Below are 18,633 nucleotides of genomic sequence, written 5' to 3' on the forward strand. Positions count from 1 at the left end.
ATATTTATATAGCTGAGCTGTCCCAATGCGGAAATGCTATGGGAGGGCGGGGAGCTCCGATATCGGGGGCGAGGGTAAAGCAGTGTATCGGTATGTAACTGTAGTGTATCTTGACACTCTCTAACGAATGGACACCTACTAATACCGTATTATATCGGTATCAGCCGACATTGTATAATAACATGAACTGATCCGTATCATAGCTTTAAGGTCATAGGATGCGAACATCTCAAGCTGGCTCATGACATTGACTACTGTTTACAGACTTCAGTCGCCTCAAAATTTTTATAAGTCAAATCTTGAAGATTTCTACTCTGAGCATATCCAAAAAAAAAATTATGATAATCGTATGCACGTAGGTAAACTGTATAGCCGTAGTTCTTCTATCAATTTCCAGTTATTATAATGTCTGACGTCTATTGCCAGGATTTATGCTCTATGAAGAATGTGATTGAAAACAACAAGATAATGCCGCTGTTACCTAGGTATGGATGACCATGTGTCTCAGAAACGCTATGATCACGTTCTACTCCTAAACGTGGCAGAGACGACCGTTCTGGTCGGGCAAGCCATCAGCGCTGGCGACAGTCCAGTCCTCACTACCTACGGCTGTAGGAGCGTACAAGACACCGTAGGGATCATATTTCTGCTTCAAGGAGTACAAGCGGGCATAGTTGGATCCATAAAATGCCTGCTGGAAGTTAGGCTCGAGAATGTCAGACTCAGACATGTAAGCACCACTATCGGGACAGGTGTCACGCCAAGAGCCGAGAATGGTGTTGGTCATGAAGTCCATGTCGGAAAGAATCTCGGAATTGGTAGCATTGGCAGCCCACGAGGTGGAGGTAATGGCGTGCATGAGCATGGTACGGAAAGCTGGATTGGCAGCGTTAGCCACGGCATCGGCGGGAGCATCTGCCTTCATTTGGAAAGCAAGAACGGGGTATCCTTGCTCCAAGGTGTAGCGATGAGCGGCAACAGTTTGGTTTAGGAGAGTAGCGTTGACGAAGTTCTCACGGGGGAAAAGACGAGATCCAGTCAGCATGGTTACGGAGCCAACAGTCTCAAGAGGAAACGCAGACATCCAAGCATCGTAGAAGTTGTCATAGTAGGTACCACCAGGGGTAACAGAAATTCCGAGAAGGCTCAAATCATCAACAAATGGTTGGATTAGAGTGGTGAATTGGTCCAAGGTGTGGTTGACAGCGAAAAACGGGTTGAATTCAAAGAGATACTGGTCATTGCCGAGAGGGAAGACCCAGAAGTACACATAGGTACCGGCGGCGGTGAACGCATCAAAGTATGAGTAGTAAGTCTTCAAAGCCTCGAAGAAAGTGTCGGCGCTAATGACATCGGAGGTACCAAAGGTGAACTGAGCGACAGTCACACCGATCTTAGGATGAGCTTTAGCAACGACAGAGGTCACGATACCAAAGGTAGAACCACCACCACCACGAAGAGCCCAGAATAGGTCGGGATTAGTGGATGCAGTGACAGTAGTGAATACACCATTAGGAAGAACAACCTCCATAGCGACAACTTGATCGGCAGCGAGACCGTAGACACTGCCTAGAGGGGAGTGACCACCACCGAGAACGTATCCACCAGCGACACCAACGGTTTTTCCTTCACCTCCGACCACGGAAATACCGTGGGCATTGGCGAACTCGTAGACTTCGTATGCTTGGATACCAGATCCCATCTTGACAGCGGGTCCTGAATAGGTGCTGTCTGAGTAGTTGGGGATGTATGACAGAGACTTAAGATGATGAGTCCAGATGCTGAGAGCACCAGCACCAGAGGATTTGCCATTGAAGTCGTGACCGGTGTTTTTGACAACAAGGCGGAGGTTGAGGTTGCGTGCGAAGTTGACTGCTAGCTGAATCTGAGCTACATTGGAAGCATTGACAGCATATGAAGGATAACCGCCAAGAGTACAGGTGCCAGTGATGTTGTAGCTAGTAGGCAAGCATGTGCGGCCTTGAAAAAGGGGCCACATGATGGAGGTAGGATCTTCCATGCTGCAAAGGAGATATTAGTATCAGGTTTGTAGTCCGCTATATTCGTTTTACGTTTTTATTCAAGTACGAGTCGAGTGGTGACGGGCAAACAAAAGGAAAACTTACTGAAAGTGAGAGTCAGTCCATTCAGAGTTAACGTAAGCACATTCGGCTGCATTCTGGTCACCCCAACCAGAGTAGCATGAGGAAGCAGAGGGAACAGTCTTGATTAAACGTCCGCCAAGCAACAAATCGAAGATATCCCAAAGAAGATCTATGGGCCATGCTTTATCTCCTGGGAAAACTTTGCATCCGGTCGTAGATCGCTTTGTAGTGGTGGCAGTGTCATTCCCAAAGTCGAAGTACGAAAGCGTGGTTTCGTTCAATTGAGTGGTCAGGTTCTGGAGAACTTCAGTGGTCAATTGTACAGTTTCGGCAGTGTTGAGGGGCACGCCAGAATCAGAGTCCGAAGAGACGGTCTGCTGAGCTGGAGCGATCGACGTAGTGGTGGCTGTTGTGGTCTGTCCATTGACGAGGGCAGCTCCAAGCAGCAAAGCGCTGCTAATTCGGAGGACGGATGCCATAGAAAGGGCGGGGCCCAACAGGACCGAGTATAAAAAGTATGAAAATTAAGAGAATGCGTGCTAACAACCCCTCGTAGTTGAGCGTGGAAAGCGTAGGTTAGAACAGAGTGAAAGACAGACACCGAATGATTGGGGATTTGTCCGCAATGAGAAGAAGAGAAAACAACGATGATATCCCCTTGTCCAAGCCGGTATATATACCTTTCCAACACCCGAAGGGACTCGATATACAAGCCAGTTCACGCGGGAAAGAGGGAACTAGAGGTGCTGCTAATGGGCTAAGACCACAAAAATTGCGTGGTACGCAGACTCAGGACCCGCTATAGACGCTACTTACGGGGCTCCCCCCGTCGTTACTGCGAGCTATTTGATTATGCACCTAGCTTAGGCTTGCTAGATATCTCTTAACGGTCTGGAATCCGCGATTGGAATTGGTCGGTCAAATTGACAATAATGTATTATCCGATTTCATGCAGGTCAGCGACCACTCATCGTTGGCCAGGCTAGGCATCCAACCACTAAATACTGCCTTTCGGCAAGACGCTCCTATAACCCTAAGTACATTACTATTTTTCTTGGGATAAGAAGGCCACTGACTCGCCCAAGCTTTTGCTACTTTTGCTACAACTATTGTCATTGGCAAGTTCTACTTCCATTCCACGTTTTGATGGGTCTCTCGCGTGGTAAATAGCGAAGCCAAAATTCCACGTGGTGAACACATGTCTTGTATTCGATGCCGTTCAAGGCGGCGTACATTTTAGTTAGCAAGACTCCTTGAGTCCTCACGTTACTGTACAAAGCTTTATGTCTCTTCCCCGATACTTTTGGAGAATAGGGTGGGATTCGACGTGATTGGCAAACCGGGTCATTTACCCATAACCCGTGAATATACCGTACGTTATGCTCCATCTATGGAGGGGGCTATAGTGTATGAATGGATTTATGCATAAGCAAGATCGTTATGTCAAGTACCTGTGATCCTGTTTTCTTCCGTTTCTCACCTCTTACTTTTTCAAGCGCTCATCTCACTTCAAACTAACAAACAACTGAAAGAAGCGTGCATTGAACTGTCGGCGCTCCACTATTACTAGTAGTATGCTTCATCATGAGGTCGAACTTGAACCACGTAAGTACCACGTACCAGTCAACAGTACTCTGCTGACTGAAGTTAACTATAACAAATTTGCTCGACACGACTCATTAGAATCATTAAATTGGGTAAAAATAGGGAAATGATTACCGAGCCTTTGCTATCAACTAGGTCTAAGACCAAAATTACCGAAAACTAGGAGAACGGCTCSTACAAATCCTCGCCAAAAGTAAGGGACCAAGCCAGATCGATTGCTCCTTGGTCAAAGTTTTGGACTCCGATAGAATGAATCTCGGAGCTTTTCATTCTTTAGGTGTTCTCATCTTGGAAGCTAATGCGGCCATTTGCAATTTCAACTAACAACTACCGATGCCGGAATGTGCGAGTCTTGATTCTCACCTCTCCTAATTCGCTAAAGCGTTACGTAGAAGTACGTACTATCTACCCACTTACATAGTAATTGGCAGTTGCTCCGTCACCATGGAATAATAGTTTACAAACAATAGCACGCACTATATGGTACGACTATGTACTAGGGTAAATTGGAGATGCGAAACACAGAGCAGCGAATACGGAGCACTAAGGTATGACTCCGGATTAGGACAAATATGTACTGGTCCTTCAGCCTCGGGGAAGATGATTAGTGGACATGCTTCATGCTCCACTAGGCCAACCCGTGCTAGTTGGCTTGGGAATGCTGCAATACGGATGAAAAACAAATATTTTCCGATTTGTGGAATAAGCTTTAGCCACATTTCAGTCGAGTTTCTGCACAGATTTATCGCGATCATTTCCCTGAAGAACCAAGTGAAGTACGGAGCAGTTTGTCATGGGGAAAAATTCTAGAGCAGCAGTCCCTGACGTGAGTAAGCAGTGGGAACCAGTGAGCGGATTCCGGGAGATCTCTCTTGATTGACCCGGTCTCTCCGCTTACGAAAACTACAAAAACTGGAGCTCGCTGGAACGATATGACTCCTTGTCCTGGAAATTCCAGAACAATGCTAATGCAATTTTAAGTTTATGCACTTTTTTAGTGCACTGATTAGTGGTAACGTTAGGATATGCAGTGCGTATTGTACTGTAAGGATGTATTCCTCCTGAGCACCATCGTTATCATTCTCGTTCAGTAGAGTATCGGTGAGCTCGTCATTTAGAAGTAGCCACAGGTCAGAGGGAACCGCCAAAGGGAAGAAAAGAATACGGAGAGCAGCGGAATGGTGTGAGTTCTTGGACATGAGCTGGTACTGCAATGGCTCAACTCCAACTTTGAAGGTTTGAATGCAACGTCGCAATTTACTTCCCAAGTTCGGAACGTGCTACGCCACCAAGTCGTCGCTGGTTAGATTACTGAATCACTTATATTTGCGGCAACTCCACAAAAGTGAGAGAGTCTCGCCGCCAGATGAGGGCGCGAATAGGCTGGTAAATCGTTTACAAGCCTCCTGGTAGAGTCTAAATTGTCTTAATTGCCTAGTATTATTGGGTATGCTGTAGGATGTGAGATCATGCAAACAAGAAAATCATACTGATTTCGTTTAGCTGTCTCTAGGCCAGGGAGGTATATTTTGGGAATAGTACAGTATATACTCAGCCCAGACTGCAAATCGATCGGCTCTGCACAGCTGCGCACGTGGAAATTGTTGGTTCATAGCGAAAGGTCTCTTGATTCGTTCCATCTCCATCGCCGTGAAAACGTGGAATTAATTTGGAAAGGCCAAGTGCCTATATTACTCAGTAATAATATATGAGAGCGAAATATAGCCAATATAAATTCTTCAGTATCCACCGTATTAGGGCATGGTATCCGGATCCCCGGAAGAGGACGTGGCATTTTGTCAAATCATAATGTCTCTCAAGTCTCAGGGGAATTTTCCTGGAAACTTAAAAAGCTCGTATCATGCATGAGTGAAACATAGACTTTCTTGGTCTTCGGAAAAACGCCGATTTATCCAAAGGAAGAGTTTTCCCACCTATTTTTCCTTTTTTTTCGCCTTGGCTCGTTGTGGGCGCATACATCAAACTTGGCGAACCTTAGCATTTGCTGAAGAAGTCCTCTTTCGAAGAGTCTCGGGCCTGCTAGCGGCCTTTTTACGTATTAGACTGCGTGTTTATACATTGTTATGCCCCATCTAATAGTTAAAGTCTGCAATGCTGATACATTGCGTTCGGGTGATATCAGGGCCGAGGCGAAGGTCTGACTTGTGTTCGGCAGAAGAACTTCATCTCGATCTCTCGCTTGGATGGCTATTTTTTTTGGACCCAATGTTTACTGAAGGGGATTTACCTAGACTCAGAAATAGACCATGGTAGTCAAAAGTCATTGGTAGAACACAAAATCAACTAACTATTGTATTCTCCGAATGGATATCACGGCAACTTGGAGAACACGCAAGCGCACGTTCGAAGTTAAAGTAAAGTTCAGATGCGTTACCAATGTTTTCGTTGCAACCCTCCTCAATTTGGTAAATAATAAGCACTGGTCTAATAGTTGATCCAATCAACGTGCTTAAAAATCTGGACTCAAACCTGTAAATATAAGAGGCTAAATGCTGACGCATTCGTCAAACCTGTTCTAGCAATAATGCAGAATCCGAGTATCTGCATAACAAAAGTCAAAGTATCAATAGCTCACAAATGAAGGACTAGCTTGTTTTTCCCCACCTCTTGAATAATTCCCAAACACCCTATACGCTGACAACGGATTTAATGTTCTCGTTTCCACCACCCGACTGCGGAATACTCCGTCTTTGGTCTTACTATGTACTGCCACTTTTTGCCCAATTTCCCTTCAGCTCTGCCTCTACTGTCCACATTCTTTGCAAAAGAGTTTCGGAGCCCACGCCACAGGGGTACGGTTTACAGCCGATATGGGTCCTTGTCAGTTGAATCGCAGTACCCCTCGCCTTGGTATCGGAAGTGCGAACTAGGCGATAGAGATCGTTCAAGCCAAGTCTTACAGTCGACCATATCGATTACTTGATTATTATCGGTGAAAACGTTTGTCTCTGAAATATACAGCACGGCATATCCATACATAGATTGCCAATGCCCGGGCGTCTCGGCTTCGGTTTCCTCCCTCTCTCTTTCCTATGATTTCATGGTTGCAGTAGGGGTGTTACGAAGATGACGGTGGACGATAGCCATCAGCAGGCAGCCATTGGCCTTACAATCGCCTTTAGTGTTGTTGGCACTATATTCGTGATCCTGAGGATATGGAGTCGACTGATCTCAAATAGCCGTCTGTTCCTTGGTGAGCTTTCCATTGCAGATGAATTGATGATAATCATCAACATTCCGTGACTTTGAATTAGCCGAGGCAGGCAACTGACTTGTCATATTACGTTCTAGACGACTGGCTTATAGTGGTCGCATGTGTACGTTCTTGTTGGAAATACTCCCCTCTCTCGCCGAGTCTTCGATTTCAACTAAATCTTCTATGAATATGTTGGTTATAGGTCTTCATCATCGCGCAAACAATCACAGGCTGTTTCTGTAAATGATGGCATTCCCTGATTATATTCTTGATGCGAACTAACAAGTTATCATACAGATATCAAAGCAAACCATGTTGGTATACATTTTGCAGACATTCCTCTGCAGACTCCAGAAGATGTTAAAATGGGACAAGTTGTAAGTAGTAGGTCGACTCCAAAAAAGAGATTATCCTAATACATGAATATTTTAGTGGAATTACGCAAATCAGCTGCTCTATAATCCTATCCTCTCATTCGTTAAAGTTTCCGTCCTTCTCTTCCTTCTTAGACTGGAGTCACGATCCCCTGTCGTTCGCTATATGATTTTTGGGACGATGTACTTCACCATTGTGCTCGGAATATCCATCCTGATCGCAGACATCTTTCAATGCACACCTGTAGCCTACGTTTACGATACCAGCATTGCAGGCGGACATTGTTTCAAGCAGGGCGCTTTCTATGTTGCCACCGCGACAATGACTCTATTTACGGATTTGCTGGTCGTTGTTATACCGATGATTATTGTCTACTCCCTGCAGATGCCTATACGGAGAAAGCTCATGGTTGTCGGTATTTTGTGTCTTGGTCTAGTGTACGTTCCCCGTATAATGTTTGGTCTACTTACTCAGGAATAAATTATACTGATAACTATGAAAAGTGCCACTGGTGTGGGGGCCTGGCGTCTTGATCAGCTCGTTGAAGCTTTTTTCCCCACTTCAGTAAACCTGGACTATACCTACAGTATCGGCTTTGTATCGTCAGCCATTGAGGTCAATGTGGCCGTCATTTCGGCATGTTGTCCAGCACTGAAGGCACTAATCACTCGCTTTGCGCCACGTTTTCTCGGTACGTCTGGTCGCGGTACATATGGCAAGTCAAGCAATACCCGATACGGCCACGGAACATACATTCGTTCGAACGTGGATCCCAATGACTCATATGAGCTTGGCCAGAAAAACTACCACAACAAACAACAGACTGAGATTAGTGGTGGAAACAGCCATGGCGGGCGTCTACCACCACGTTCAAAGACCGCCGAAAGTCTGAGTCTTAGTGATGACGACGGGATTATTGCTGGCGCAATGGGAAGCATCGCCATTGTCAAGACAACTAATGTCTCGGTGCAGAGAGATCGACGGGATGATCATCCAGAAAAGGCATCCAGTGTTGATAGTCTAGTCTAGTGTTCGATATGTTCCCTTTGTATTTAGGGTGTGTGGCTCAAGGGGTAATTATTTGTTTCCGGGTTAGGGGAGATAGCATTTATTTTTTATCTTGGTAGATCTCATTAGGTTTCTACCACATATATGTGTACTTAGAACGATAGAATGGTCTTGTCACGATTAATCAATATGTAATAATATGTAATAAAACGGCCGCATTCTATCTCACCACATTGTGATTTTGTCGACTCTTTGACGATTTTGCTATTTGCAAGTCAACCAATCTTACCTACTAAATTCATAGACTGATCAGCACTTGAGATAGAATAAGACACCGACCCTAGAATCTGTCTAGCTTGGATATGGTATATATAAACTTAGAAGCGTTAAAGGTGATATATGTGCGATTTGGGCAACCAGCTGGCTCCTGATCGGGGTATCTATGCATATTTATATACATATCCATGTTGGTCTAATCAAGTTACTACCTAGGTACATCCATATATATATACCCAAGTCTAGCAGAAATATGATCACGCAAGTTTCCCCAACAAATAACCCTCGACCTACCTAGGTAGGTAGCTTGTGGTATGGAGATTCTGCTCGTCCAAGAACACGACGAAGTTCAAGCCTCTTGTTTCTCCTCTTAGTTCTCCTGCGAAAGCTGAGCATTTTCCTGAATTTTCTTCCCCTTTCTGGTAGTACCACCACTCGAGCGTAATCCCGAATGTTAGCGACACTGTGAATGCAATCCAAAGCCACCAAAGGTTCGAAACCCGGATTCCATTGCTATTTGTACTTGCTGAAAATATTATTTCCCCAAGTATGGTTTAGTTGACGTTAGGGTGTTCATGATGAGGCAAACAACAACTTACGGCCGTGAAAGGGCCTGGTAAGAAGACCATAGTCAATGCTGCGATTCCATTCATACTGGTGCTGTTATGTTTTGTATTAGTAGCGATCTCGATGCTGTTTGCGGCATCCTGTTAAGTGACAAGTCAAAGACAAGACTCATCATGCCATATTTTCTGCTCTTGTGATTCAAGAACCACATTTTCTGTTTCTCTAATGAATTTATGACAGATTCAATCGTACCAGGTCCTCGTTATGTGCTACAAGGAGAGCTCTTCAAGATTCTGTGGAGCTTTACATGAGCAGCTGGATACCTCTGGCCGAAATGATAGCCACGTCGGCATTTGCAATTTGATAATCGGCATTTTGAGAGATAGTTTGTAGTTTATGGAAAAAATTTCGAAGCCCCGCGCGATCTTTGGTACCACCACCAACTGACTCTTCCACTCGATTAGACTAAGTAGTCTTTGAGTCACAGATAGATGCAGTACTACTCAATAAACTGACTTAAGACCACATGAAACGGCGGAAATGCGTAATATGATATTTTGATGTTTCGAGGAGTAGTGTTGAAAGTAGACTATGAGTATTGAAGGGATCTTCAATCAGACTAGAAGGCCCTTGAAAGGAAGCAGTGAGAATACGTCGCAAAACCTCCACACAGTTGTCGTTTTCTTTATGGGTAATCACATAGACTATACGACCGTGATTTGCCTCGTACTTCAAGCAAAGTGATAGAGGTGCTTCTTGTAATATATCAAAATTCCATCTTGGATGCTGGCAGAAGAAGTCTATAACCGTTTATTAATCCGAGCAGGGAAAAAACACATGATGAAAAGGACATATGTCCTAACCGCAAGATTGGAATGTGTTTTCGGACGACGTTTTCCAACGAGTTTGAGATGCCCAATAATCAGGACGTCCAAGCATATTGAGCAAAAACAATAGATTAAGTTTCAATGAAATGAATACCTCGAAGGCCGAATGCCGCGTCATCGGTATCCTGTTTCCATAAGACGTTTCGCTATGTGGAATCAAAGGAACAAATCTTTCAAGTTGCGTTAGTTGTACCCCTATTTCACCCTTCCATGTCATAGATCTCATACATACAAAGCCATGAAATTGCTTGGTCTAAGATCCCGGCCTGACTTCGGACTAGTCATCGTATTGACAGGAATTGCAGAGGATTCTCGATATTGCTATTCGAGTTTATCAGTACATTTAGAAGTATCTTCCTCAATTTCGCGGTACTCCCCCCCCGTAAAATACTGGACAGCTCTTGATCGCTCACGGTGATTTGATCTCTTCTTAATTAATTCATGATCTACGAGACAGGCGTACAACGTACTAAGAGAATGGCCATCGGATTTTAGACACTGGACGGACGTGTAGTCCGAGAAATTGTCTTGCCAGATGAGTATTGAGCTGCACGGCGTTCAAGACACCATGGAGTGACTACAGGTCTCCGAATCCGCCCAACTGCGATCCAATGGTGTATCTGAGACCTAGCTCGTTTACCTCTCTTGCTGGGAACCATGCATTATACCATACATTGTTCATTCCTCGCGAATTTGGCCGTGGCTGTACCTCATTCTGAATGTTTGACGGGAAAAATAGGAGGTCTGGGTATGCTGTACATTGTGTTTATCTTTTATTTAACACATTTTGTATCTTCAGAAAGTTGCTTAGTTGCAAGACGCTATCCCAGGGCAGGAGCCAGTGGAGAGCATAAGCACCTGCATGTACTTCCATGTTATGTTAAGGATGCGGCGACTGGCATTCCTTTGGACGAGTCGCGACTGAATAATTTCACATCCAATTCTTCTTAAAGCGTGTTGACTTTAGCGAAGACAGCCTGCCACATATCTACAATAAACCGTTAGCAAATGCAAGTAAGGTTTTGAATTTGGCCCTAGGTGTCATGTCCACACAACGCGATACTTACTCGGACTTGGATAATGATCATACTACGTTGTTAAAAAGACTATCATGACCTTACTAGTGATGCTCCTGGTAAAAACTTGTTCTGTCTGGCTTCAGAATGAAGCTCAACTAGAAAAGTGAACGCAGTTAGGACGCGCCAATGTCTTATCGCACCGTGGCGTTGCGAAGGATTCTTGATGTTTGATCAATCAAATGTTAGCCGAAGCCTGGCCAATGGTTCACTGTGATTACGTTTCTGTGCCTGCGTTTAGATACTAAGGATACTGTTCTGAAAATACCCCATTTCAGATTATAATTGACTTGAAGAAGTTGTCACTCCATTAACATCATTTCATCCATGGATATCCATACACTGTCCATTCATTCGCCTCGCCATATCATTTTCACACCAAATGCCGCTCAAGGTGTCTTTTATGTGACTGATAGAATTCTCCCCGAGAGCGAAGACTATCACCTCTTCACAATGGCACAGGCTTAGCTGCCCCGAAAAGATTGTTTGAATCCCATTTTCGTTTGGCTGCGCTCAATCGGGCGAGATTATCGGCGTCACCGTACCAGACATTCGGACCTTCATCACCATGGGCGTAGTTGATGTACGCAGCAAATGTTGGGAAGCCACTGAATTCATTGAAATGTTGACGTTGTTGAGTATAGAAGGCGCGCACGGTACCGTCTAAAGAGGAGTCGGGGTAGTCACTTTCCCAGAGTCTAAAGAGCGTCATACATGATTAACTTTGCGAATATCCTTGAGGCATGATCAATGAAAAAAAATTTCATAGTGGATTCTTACAGTTGCATCTTCGCCTCGCGCCAGGGGTACACACCTCGGCTTTCTTCAGGAATCGCCAATGGCCCTTGCGTGCCATACCGTTCAATGACCCACGCTCCATTGTACGAAGGATTTTGTTGAGAGAAAAGAATAAGATCATCAAAGAATCCTTGGAACGTCAAAGGATCAGTTTGGTTCAAGGCAATACTGAAAAAGTTGATATGTGAATTTGTCTCACAGCCTCTTGACGGTGTTCCGAAATTCGCTGCTCCTATCAATTGATTCCATGGAACAGTGACATTTTGCCATTGAGTTGGGTTGATTGCAAGGAATTGGTCAACATAAGGTTGGAAGTCATCATATGACCCAAAATACACGAGATTCACATTGATGGCAGCCTAATGAGTAGTTTGTCATGTCAGAAGTTGGCCTGCCCGCGGATCAAGAGACGTTCTTACCTGTCCGGATGTTTGGTTATACGTAGATGAGATAGTGACCGATAACTCGGCTGGAAGCGTTTCATCCAAAGTTTGGAGACTGCCCCAAACCGATCGATTCGCGGTCTCAGGATAGAGAAAATCTGCATTTTGTGCCTGTCCAGCATTCGTCGCATCATAAACCCGGTATGTCGCCGAGGTAATGATTCCAAAATTTGCACCAGCACCGCGAATAGCCCAGAAAAGTTCCGTGTTGTTTGTGGCGGACGCCTCGAACAGTACTCCAGATGCGGTGACAATTCGAGCTGAAATCAATGCGTCGGAGGTATAGCCATGCAATCCCTGGAGTAATCCTACGCCGGCGCCAACAGTGGCACCAATCACACCTACACATGGTGCGTTACCAGTCGCTTCATTGCAAGTCAATTAGTTAAGATGTCCCTATAACGAGATTCTTTCAGAGCGTTGGAAACCTACGGATCTCCTTTCCAGCATTATACAGAGGATCATAAAGTTGGCCATAAGTCGCGCCACCGCCAACTGTGACCTGATTCTTTTCGATATCCAGATCGACTGTCTTGAAGTTGCTCAAGTCAATATCAATCGCATTTTGGATGTTGGCGAAGCCTTGTGAGACGCCGTGGCCACCACCGGTAGCGAGGAAAGAGATGTTGTGAGCAGACGCAACTTTAACCTATTTATTGAGTATCAATAGCTGGAGTCTGATTTGTCTCACGGATACATACTATATTCTGGACATCTCGCTCAGTAACTGGCTTGATAGCGCCCATATATGAGGGCGCATTCCACGTGGACCATCTCTGGGTGACGTCTTGCGCCCAATTACTGTCATTAGCATAATATATCTCTGCACCAGGAGATAGGACGGATTGGAAGAGAGCCGAGAGGTTATAGCTCTGTGCTGCTGCTAGAAGGGGCAGCGCTAGAATGACCGATCCTAGCCTTGTCATTTTGTGCTTTGAATAAGAGAGCCACTGCTTAGTAGATAAGACAACGATCAGATATGCACCTTCGCGAAAAACTTCTAGCAAGGGCGTTCTGGAGGGCTTTATACTGGCTACCATCCCCAAGTTTTGCAAACATAGAGAGGTCTAAAAATGATCACCATGTCAAGAATTGCTTTTTGTCTATATGCAGATCCTATTACATCTCATTCATTCTTGATTTATAAAGAAAATGAAAAGTAACAGCGTGATTTATTACGTGGTACTAATCCGGACGTCTTTCGGACTTTCTTTACGGGCTTTAATTAGCGATTCCGAAGTTGCATTAGAGAGATAGAACGAATTTTTGTTTGCAGACTGTTACCGGTACTAGTCTGTCCAACAACGTATTTCAAGATATGAACTATCAGAAACGAGTTCCATACCACAGTTCATTTCATCCGGTTAACGAAGCCACAACAAGTCGAGAAATTGAAGGGCAAGTGAGCTGTTCCTCACCTCTGGGCAGATACTGCATCTCGGTTCATTATGAACCCCATTAGAAATTGAATAACGCTCAGACCAAATGCGCGGCACAAAGAACTACACGACTCTATTTGATGATTGTCCTCCGAGACTATTGAATTCTCCGAAAATTTTCGGAGCATGTAAGCCCCGTGAAACCAATCCAATATGGCGACATTTGAGATGGTTCTATCAGAATTGAAGGTGGTTTCAAAGATTCTAAAAGCATTACTCATTGTAGGTACATATTGAAATCAATATCTGCGATCGTCGATTGTACCTGACTGCTGAAAGATGTCTTCTGGAGATCGCTCGACAGCTAAAATACCCGACAATTCTTTGATCTATTCAAAACAATCGACTACACCGTTGTACTTACTGTATGTTAGATGATATGTTTTCTGGGTTGTGTTATTGCCATAGGATTTATAATAAGCCAAGCTAATTCTATTGGGTTGTGAATCGAACTACTAAGATTCACTGATCTACCTGGGTTTATACCTAGAATGTATTTGGTGCTGATAATACAGCTGGATAAATGGCCCCCAGTTCATAACTGCCTAGGTGGCTGAGGTGAAGACGACTTGTTTATGTCTAGGTCAGTCAGTTCCCTCGAATTTGTTCTTATTCTATGCTATAATGGTTGCTGTCAAAGAAAGAGTAAGTCTCAGGGATACGTTGGCATGAAATTCTGTTTCGCTTCAAATTGAGTGATGGTGGGTGTTCTCCAATGGACGATCATGACGATTAAGCTCCGTTTGCTGGGGAAAAAAAAAAAAAAAACTATTGGCCATTCACGACTTGCAAACGAGCACCGACTTCGCAATCACAGCCCTCCAGCTTTCGCGAGCTTTGAGATTTACCCACCACTTCGTGACTGCTGGGTATTTTGACAGTAGGTCCCTAAATCCAAGATTTTCCAAGATGTATGGTAGGTGGAACAGATCAAGAAAATGACTTGCATGTTTCTCCAACCCACTTACGTATGTAGCAATGTCGATACACAGATGTACCGAATTGTCATCTTTGACGTATTCACGATCCATTTTCTAGTATTAAACATCCTCTAAATGGTATTCATCTCATGCGGAAACTTCGAATACTACGTGATCTAATGGTATAGAAAACACCCCGATCGGAACGAGTCACGGCAACCAATGATAAAGGAACAACGGAACGAAGAATCGTCTAAAAGAATTAATAAAGCAGGTACCACGGGAAAAGGAACAAGGAGCTTATTTGTGAGATTTCATGTATCAGAAATCAAGAGGGTGTGTTGGGAGGCTACTTCAATGTTCGTTACATGCTATCTGGATGGACACATGCGAGCATTGTATGAGAAATTGTTGAGAAGACGTCTGTAACCGAAAACTCGACAACAAACCTACACAACAAAAAATTGTACGGATTTGTTAGATTTCTACTCCGTATCATAGTAGATAATAACTCATGGATATTATTGTGCATTCTTCATTGTTAATTAGCAGTCATTATACTTACGGACTATCACGTCATGTACATGGATGATAGATGGCACAAGAGTAGCTCGCGTCACGCAATCACCCCGCCCGAAGTCCATCCTCGACTCTATTATCTTCCATCCTCTTTTTCCTCTGGACTCTGATAATTATAACTGCAACGATCATCGAGTGAGAGACAGAAGCAAGTCATTATGGCAGCGGCACAGGTTCAACGTCAGCCTGATATACAATATCATCCTGATTACACCAAATTTCTAGATCGTTCCAAAAGACGCCGAGACGCCGAGACTCTGACGAGAAATCTTCCACCCGGATTACCTCTGCGCTTGTCTTCCTCCTTTGTGTGGGACGGGAATGAGATTCAAGGCCGTGATGACTGGGTCATTTCGTTGACCGACAGCCATCTGGAAGAGATCGATCAAGCACTGGGTCATTTCAAAGGTAGAACCTAAACGCTGGTGCGGAGACGCCGAAGCAAAGTTCCTCGTAGAGACATATTACATACATGCTAACAAAGTTCCAATCAGCATTGGAAAAACCATTCGGGTACATCAACCAAACCACATTTCCACTACCCGGTCTCGGGGGCATTCTTCGGGAAGGGTCACGAGAGCTTCATTTTGGGCGAGGATTCTTTGTTCTTCGCGGAATACCAGTTGATAAATACACTACCGAGGAGAATATCATCATATACACTGGAGTTTCGTCATACGTTGGTAATTTGCGCGGCAGGCAGGAAAAAAGGAACCCTACCGACGGAAAGGCTGTAGTTCTGTCACATATCAAAGATTTGACCGGGACATACAGCAGGGAGAACATCGGTGGCCCAGCCAGTACAAATGATAAGCAGGTTTTTCATACAGATTCTGGGGACATTGTCTCTCTTTTCTGTCTGCAGAGGGCAGCGGAAGGTGGCGAATCTCAACTGGCGAGCATCTGGCAGGTCTATAATGTTTTAGCAAAAACCCGCCCAGATCTCATCCAGACTTTGACAGAAGACTGGTTATTTGACGGGTAAGTCTTGTAATATTGATGAAGAAAAATAATTTATTAACGAATCACTGAACAGTTTCAATAATCCGACGCAGCCATATATAGCCAGACCCTTACTGTACTACCAACCCGCATCGACCTTAGCTCCAGAGCGACTCATAGTACAATATGCTCGGCGTTACTTTACGGGATTCCTAGCTCAACCACGTTCATCTAATATTCCCCCAATCACCGAAGCACAAGCGGAAGCTTTGGATGCCCTACACTTCCTTGGTGAAAAGTATAGTGTTCAACTGGACTTCCAAAAAGGTGATATACAGTTCGTGAACAACTTGGCAATCTTTCATGCTAGAAAAGGGTTTTCGAATGCACCCAATGAAGAGTACGTATAAGCTCCATCTTTCCTTCCCTGGAGGCTTTCGACGTCTTTCAAGTTGCTGATTGATGATGAGTATTAGACGGCATTTGCTACGGCTTTGGCTTCGAGACTCTGAAAATGCATGGGAAACTCCTAGTCAACTACAAGATCGCTGGGATGAAATATATCACGGTTTGTCGGAAGAGGAGCAGAGATTTCCTCTAGAGCCCACCCTAAGGAATGTGGTGTCTCCTAAAGCTCGTTAAGTAATAGGCTCGTAAGATTGCCATCTTTAGTATACTCAATAGCTGAACGAAGATATGGCCAATTATGAATCAGGATTTTAGGTTTGTAGAAGGGCTATCTTTTATCTTCTTGGTCGGTATGTTGAACACGAAGTAATTAAATTGTTATCAGATCTCTTTATTTTGTAGTTGCTAGGGCTAGGGTTAGGGCAAAGCACGGAGTGCTCCGCAATGGAGCAAGTCCTACCGTCTTGTAGCGAATAGAATCAGCCACTTTACAGATTCAACCAAGATACATCCGAACATCGGAGCAACGCCGAAACGCGTCGATCATATTTAAAAAGAACCCGGATCACTTCTTGAGAATTCTTCCAAACGAACGCGTCAATGCTGGCATTTGCAAGGTCAAGAGTTGTCCGACAAGGAACCTTACGGTCGGTTGATTTCTATCAGAGTTATAGCAGAAACATGTCGACGCAGTCGAGGCTTTCAGATATCACGGTAGCAGTTCTGTTCCAGGATATCGAACCGCCAGTAATTAACGGCGTTCACAAGCCCAAGAAGCCGAGTGGTATGTGTGCTGAATTGCAAGTTTATAGTGACCGACAAGCAAGCAGGGCTCGAGGACTGACTACAACAATAGGGTATAAGGATTCAGGGGCAGATATCGCCTTCACACTTCAACGGAGTAACGTCAAGGTCCTAACGCCGCAAAAAAACCCCAATCCGCTATTGGACTCAGACTGGTGCTTCTCCGATACAGAGGAAGGGATACTATGTGCAATCAGACAAGGCGCCACTCATATCTGGGCTAATACTGTTGTCTTCGAGGCGCATCCGTTACAAACCTCATCTAGATTACAGCAGTTTGCCTCGCAAATTTATATTGTTGGCCAGCCACCCCGGCTTGTTGAAAAATTTGATGACAAGGCGTACCTCAATGACAAGCTTCGAGCGCTTGAATCGTACACTTTGCCGCAGTCGTGGCTTGTGAATCCCSAGACCATCGAAGTCATCGTTCGGTCAATTAAGGACTACCCAGTGGTGGCCAAGCCTGTGCGAGGTCGAGGAAGTCATGGTGTTAAAGTATGCTACGACTTGATTGGTCTCAAGAACCATCTAGACACCTTATTCCAGGAATCCCCTACAGTTCTAGTTGAAGAGTATCTCGCAGGCGAGGAAGCGACTATCACTGTGATGCCTCCTTCCCGTGAACGAGGAGAGTACTGGTCCTTACCACCAGTAACCCGATTCAATCATTTGGACGGAATTGCTCCATATAATGGTGTGGTGGCTGTTACGACTAATTCTCGGGTTGTGACACAGAGCGAATTAGATGCAGATTTGAGTTACTATGCCATAATGGACGAATGTCGAAACGTGGCGAAACTGATTCAAGCAACGGCTCCGATCCGTATAGATGTGAGACGCTTCTCACCGGGGTCAAACTTTGCATTGTTTGATATCAATATGAAGCCGGTAAGCTACACATGAATTTGCTCCCTGTTTCAATTTCACATTAGCTAAATCAAATTCAAGAACATGACTGGACCAGGTCGACCAGGTCGAGACAATCAGGACAGCCTCACTGCTATTGCTGCTGCAGGTGTTGGATGGGACTACGTGACTTTGCTCCAAACGATACTGCAGACCTCGCAGACGTTGGGCGCTTTGCGCACTTATGTCAGTCCTTTGTAGAGCTTTTGAAACAGAATCTCGCCGAATTTGTTTGTCGGCAAACGTCATGGAAGCGACTAACCAGCTCTCATCACATC

The 18,633-nt window shown here is 44.6% G+C and overlaps 4 protein-coding genes across 4 annotated transcripts; 2 read left to right on the plus strand and 2 right to left on the minus strand.

Annotated features, from left to right (window-relative positions):
- Positions 1–532: 532 nt before the first annotated feature.
- BHQ10_001282 (uncharacterized protein) lies at positions 533–2,584 on the minus strand (the record flags this gene model as incomplete). Its single annotated transcript, XM_040873301.1, has 2 exons — positions 533–2,021; positions 2,127–2,584. 2 exons carry the CDS (start codon positions 2,582–2,584, stop codon positions 533–535), a joined length of 1,947 nt encoding a protein of 648 aa, XP_040729787.1.
- Positions 2,585–7,292: 4,708 nt separating this feature from the next.
- Positions 7,293–8,331, plus strand: BHQ10_001283 (uncharacterized protein; the record flags this gene model as incomplete). Its single annotated transcript, XM_040873302.1, has 3 exons — positions 7,293–7,304; positions 7,360–7,739; positions 7,806–8,331. 3 exons carry the CDS (start codon positions 7,293–7,295, stop codon positions 8,329–8,331), a joined length of 918 nt encoding a protein of 305 aa, XP_040729788.1.
- A 3,233-nt stretch (positions 8,332–11,564) lies between these two features.
- On the minus strand, positions 11,565–13,283 carry BHQ10_001284 (uncharacterized protein; the record flags this gene model as incomplete). Its single annotated transcript, XM_040873303.1, has 5 exons — positions 11,565–11,814; positions 11,897–12,273; positions 12,334–12,722; positions 12,790–13,006; positions 13,059–13,283. 5 exons carry the CDS (start codon positions 13,281–13,283, stop codon positions 11,565–11,567), a joined length of 1,458 nt encoding a protein of 485 aa, XP_040729789.1.
- A 4,043-nt stretch (positions 13,284–17,326) lies between these two features.
- BHQ10_001285 (uncharacterized protein) lies at positions 17,327–18,556 on the plus strand (the record flags this gene model as incomplete). The annotated part of the gene is made up of 3 exons (XM_040873304.1): positions 17,327–17,429; positions 17,502–18,337; positions 18,398–18,556. 3 exons carry the CDS (start codon positions 17,327–17,329, stop codon positions 18,554–18,556), a joined length of 1,098 nt encoding a protein of 365 aa, XP_040729790.1.
- Between the last annotated feature and the right edge of the window lie 77 nt (positions 18,557–18,633).

Source organism: Talaromyces amestolkiae (assembly GCF_001896365.1).
Source record: "Talaromyces amestolkiae strain CIB chromosome Unknown scaffold1.1, whole genome shotgun sequence".
In the NCBI taxonomy this organism is placed as follows: Eukaryota; Fungi; Ascomycota; class Eurotiomycetes; order Eurotiales; family Trichocomaceae; genus Talaromyces; species Talaromyces amestolkiae.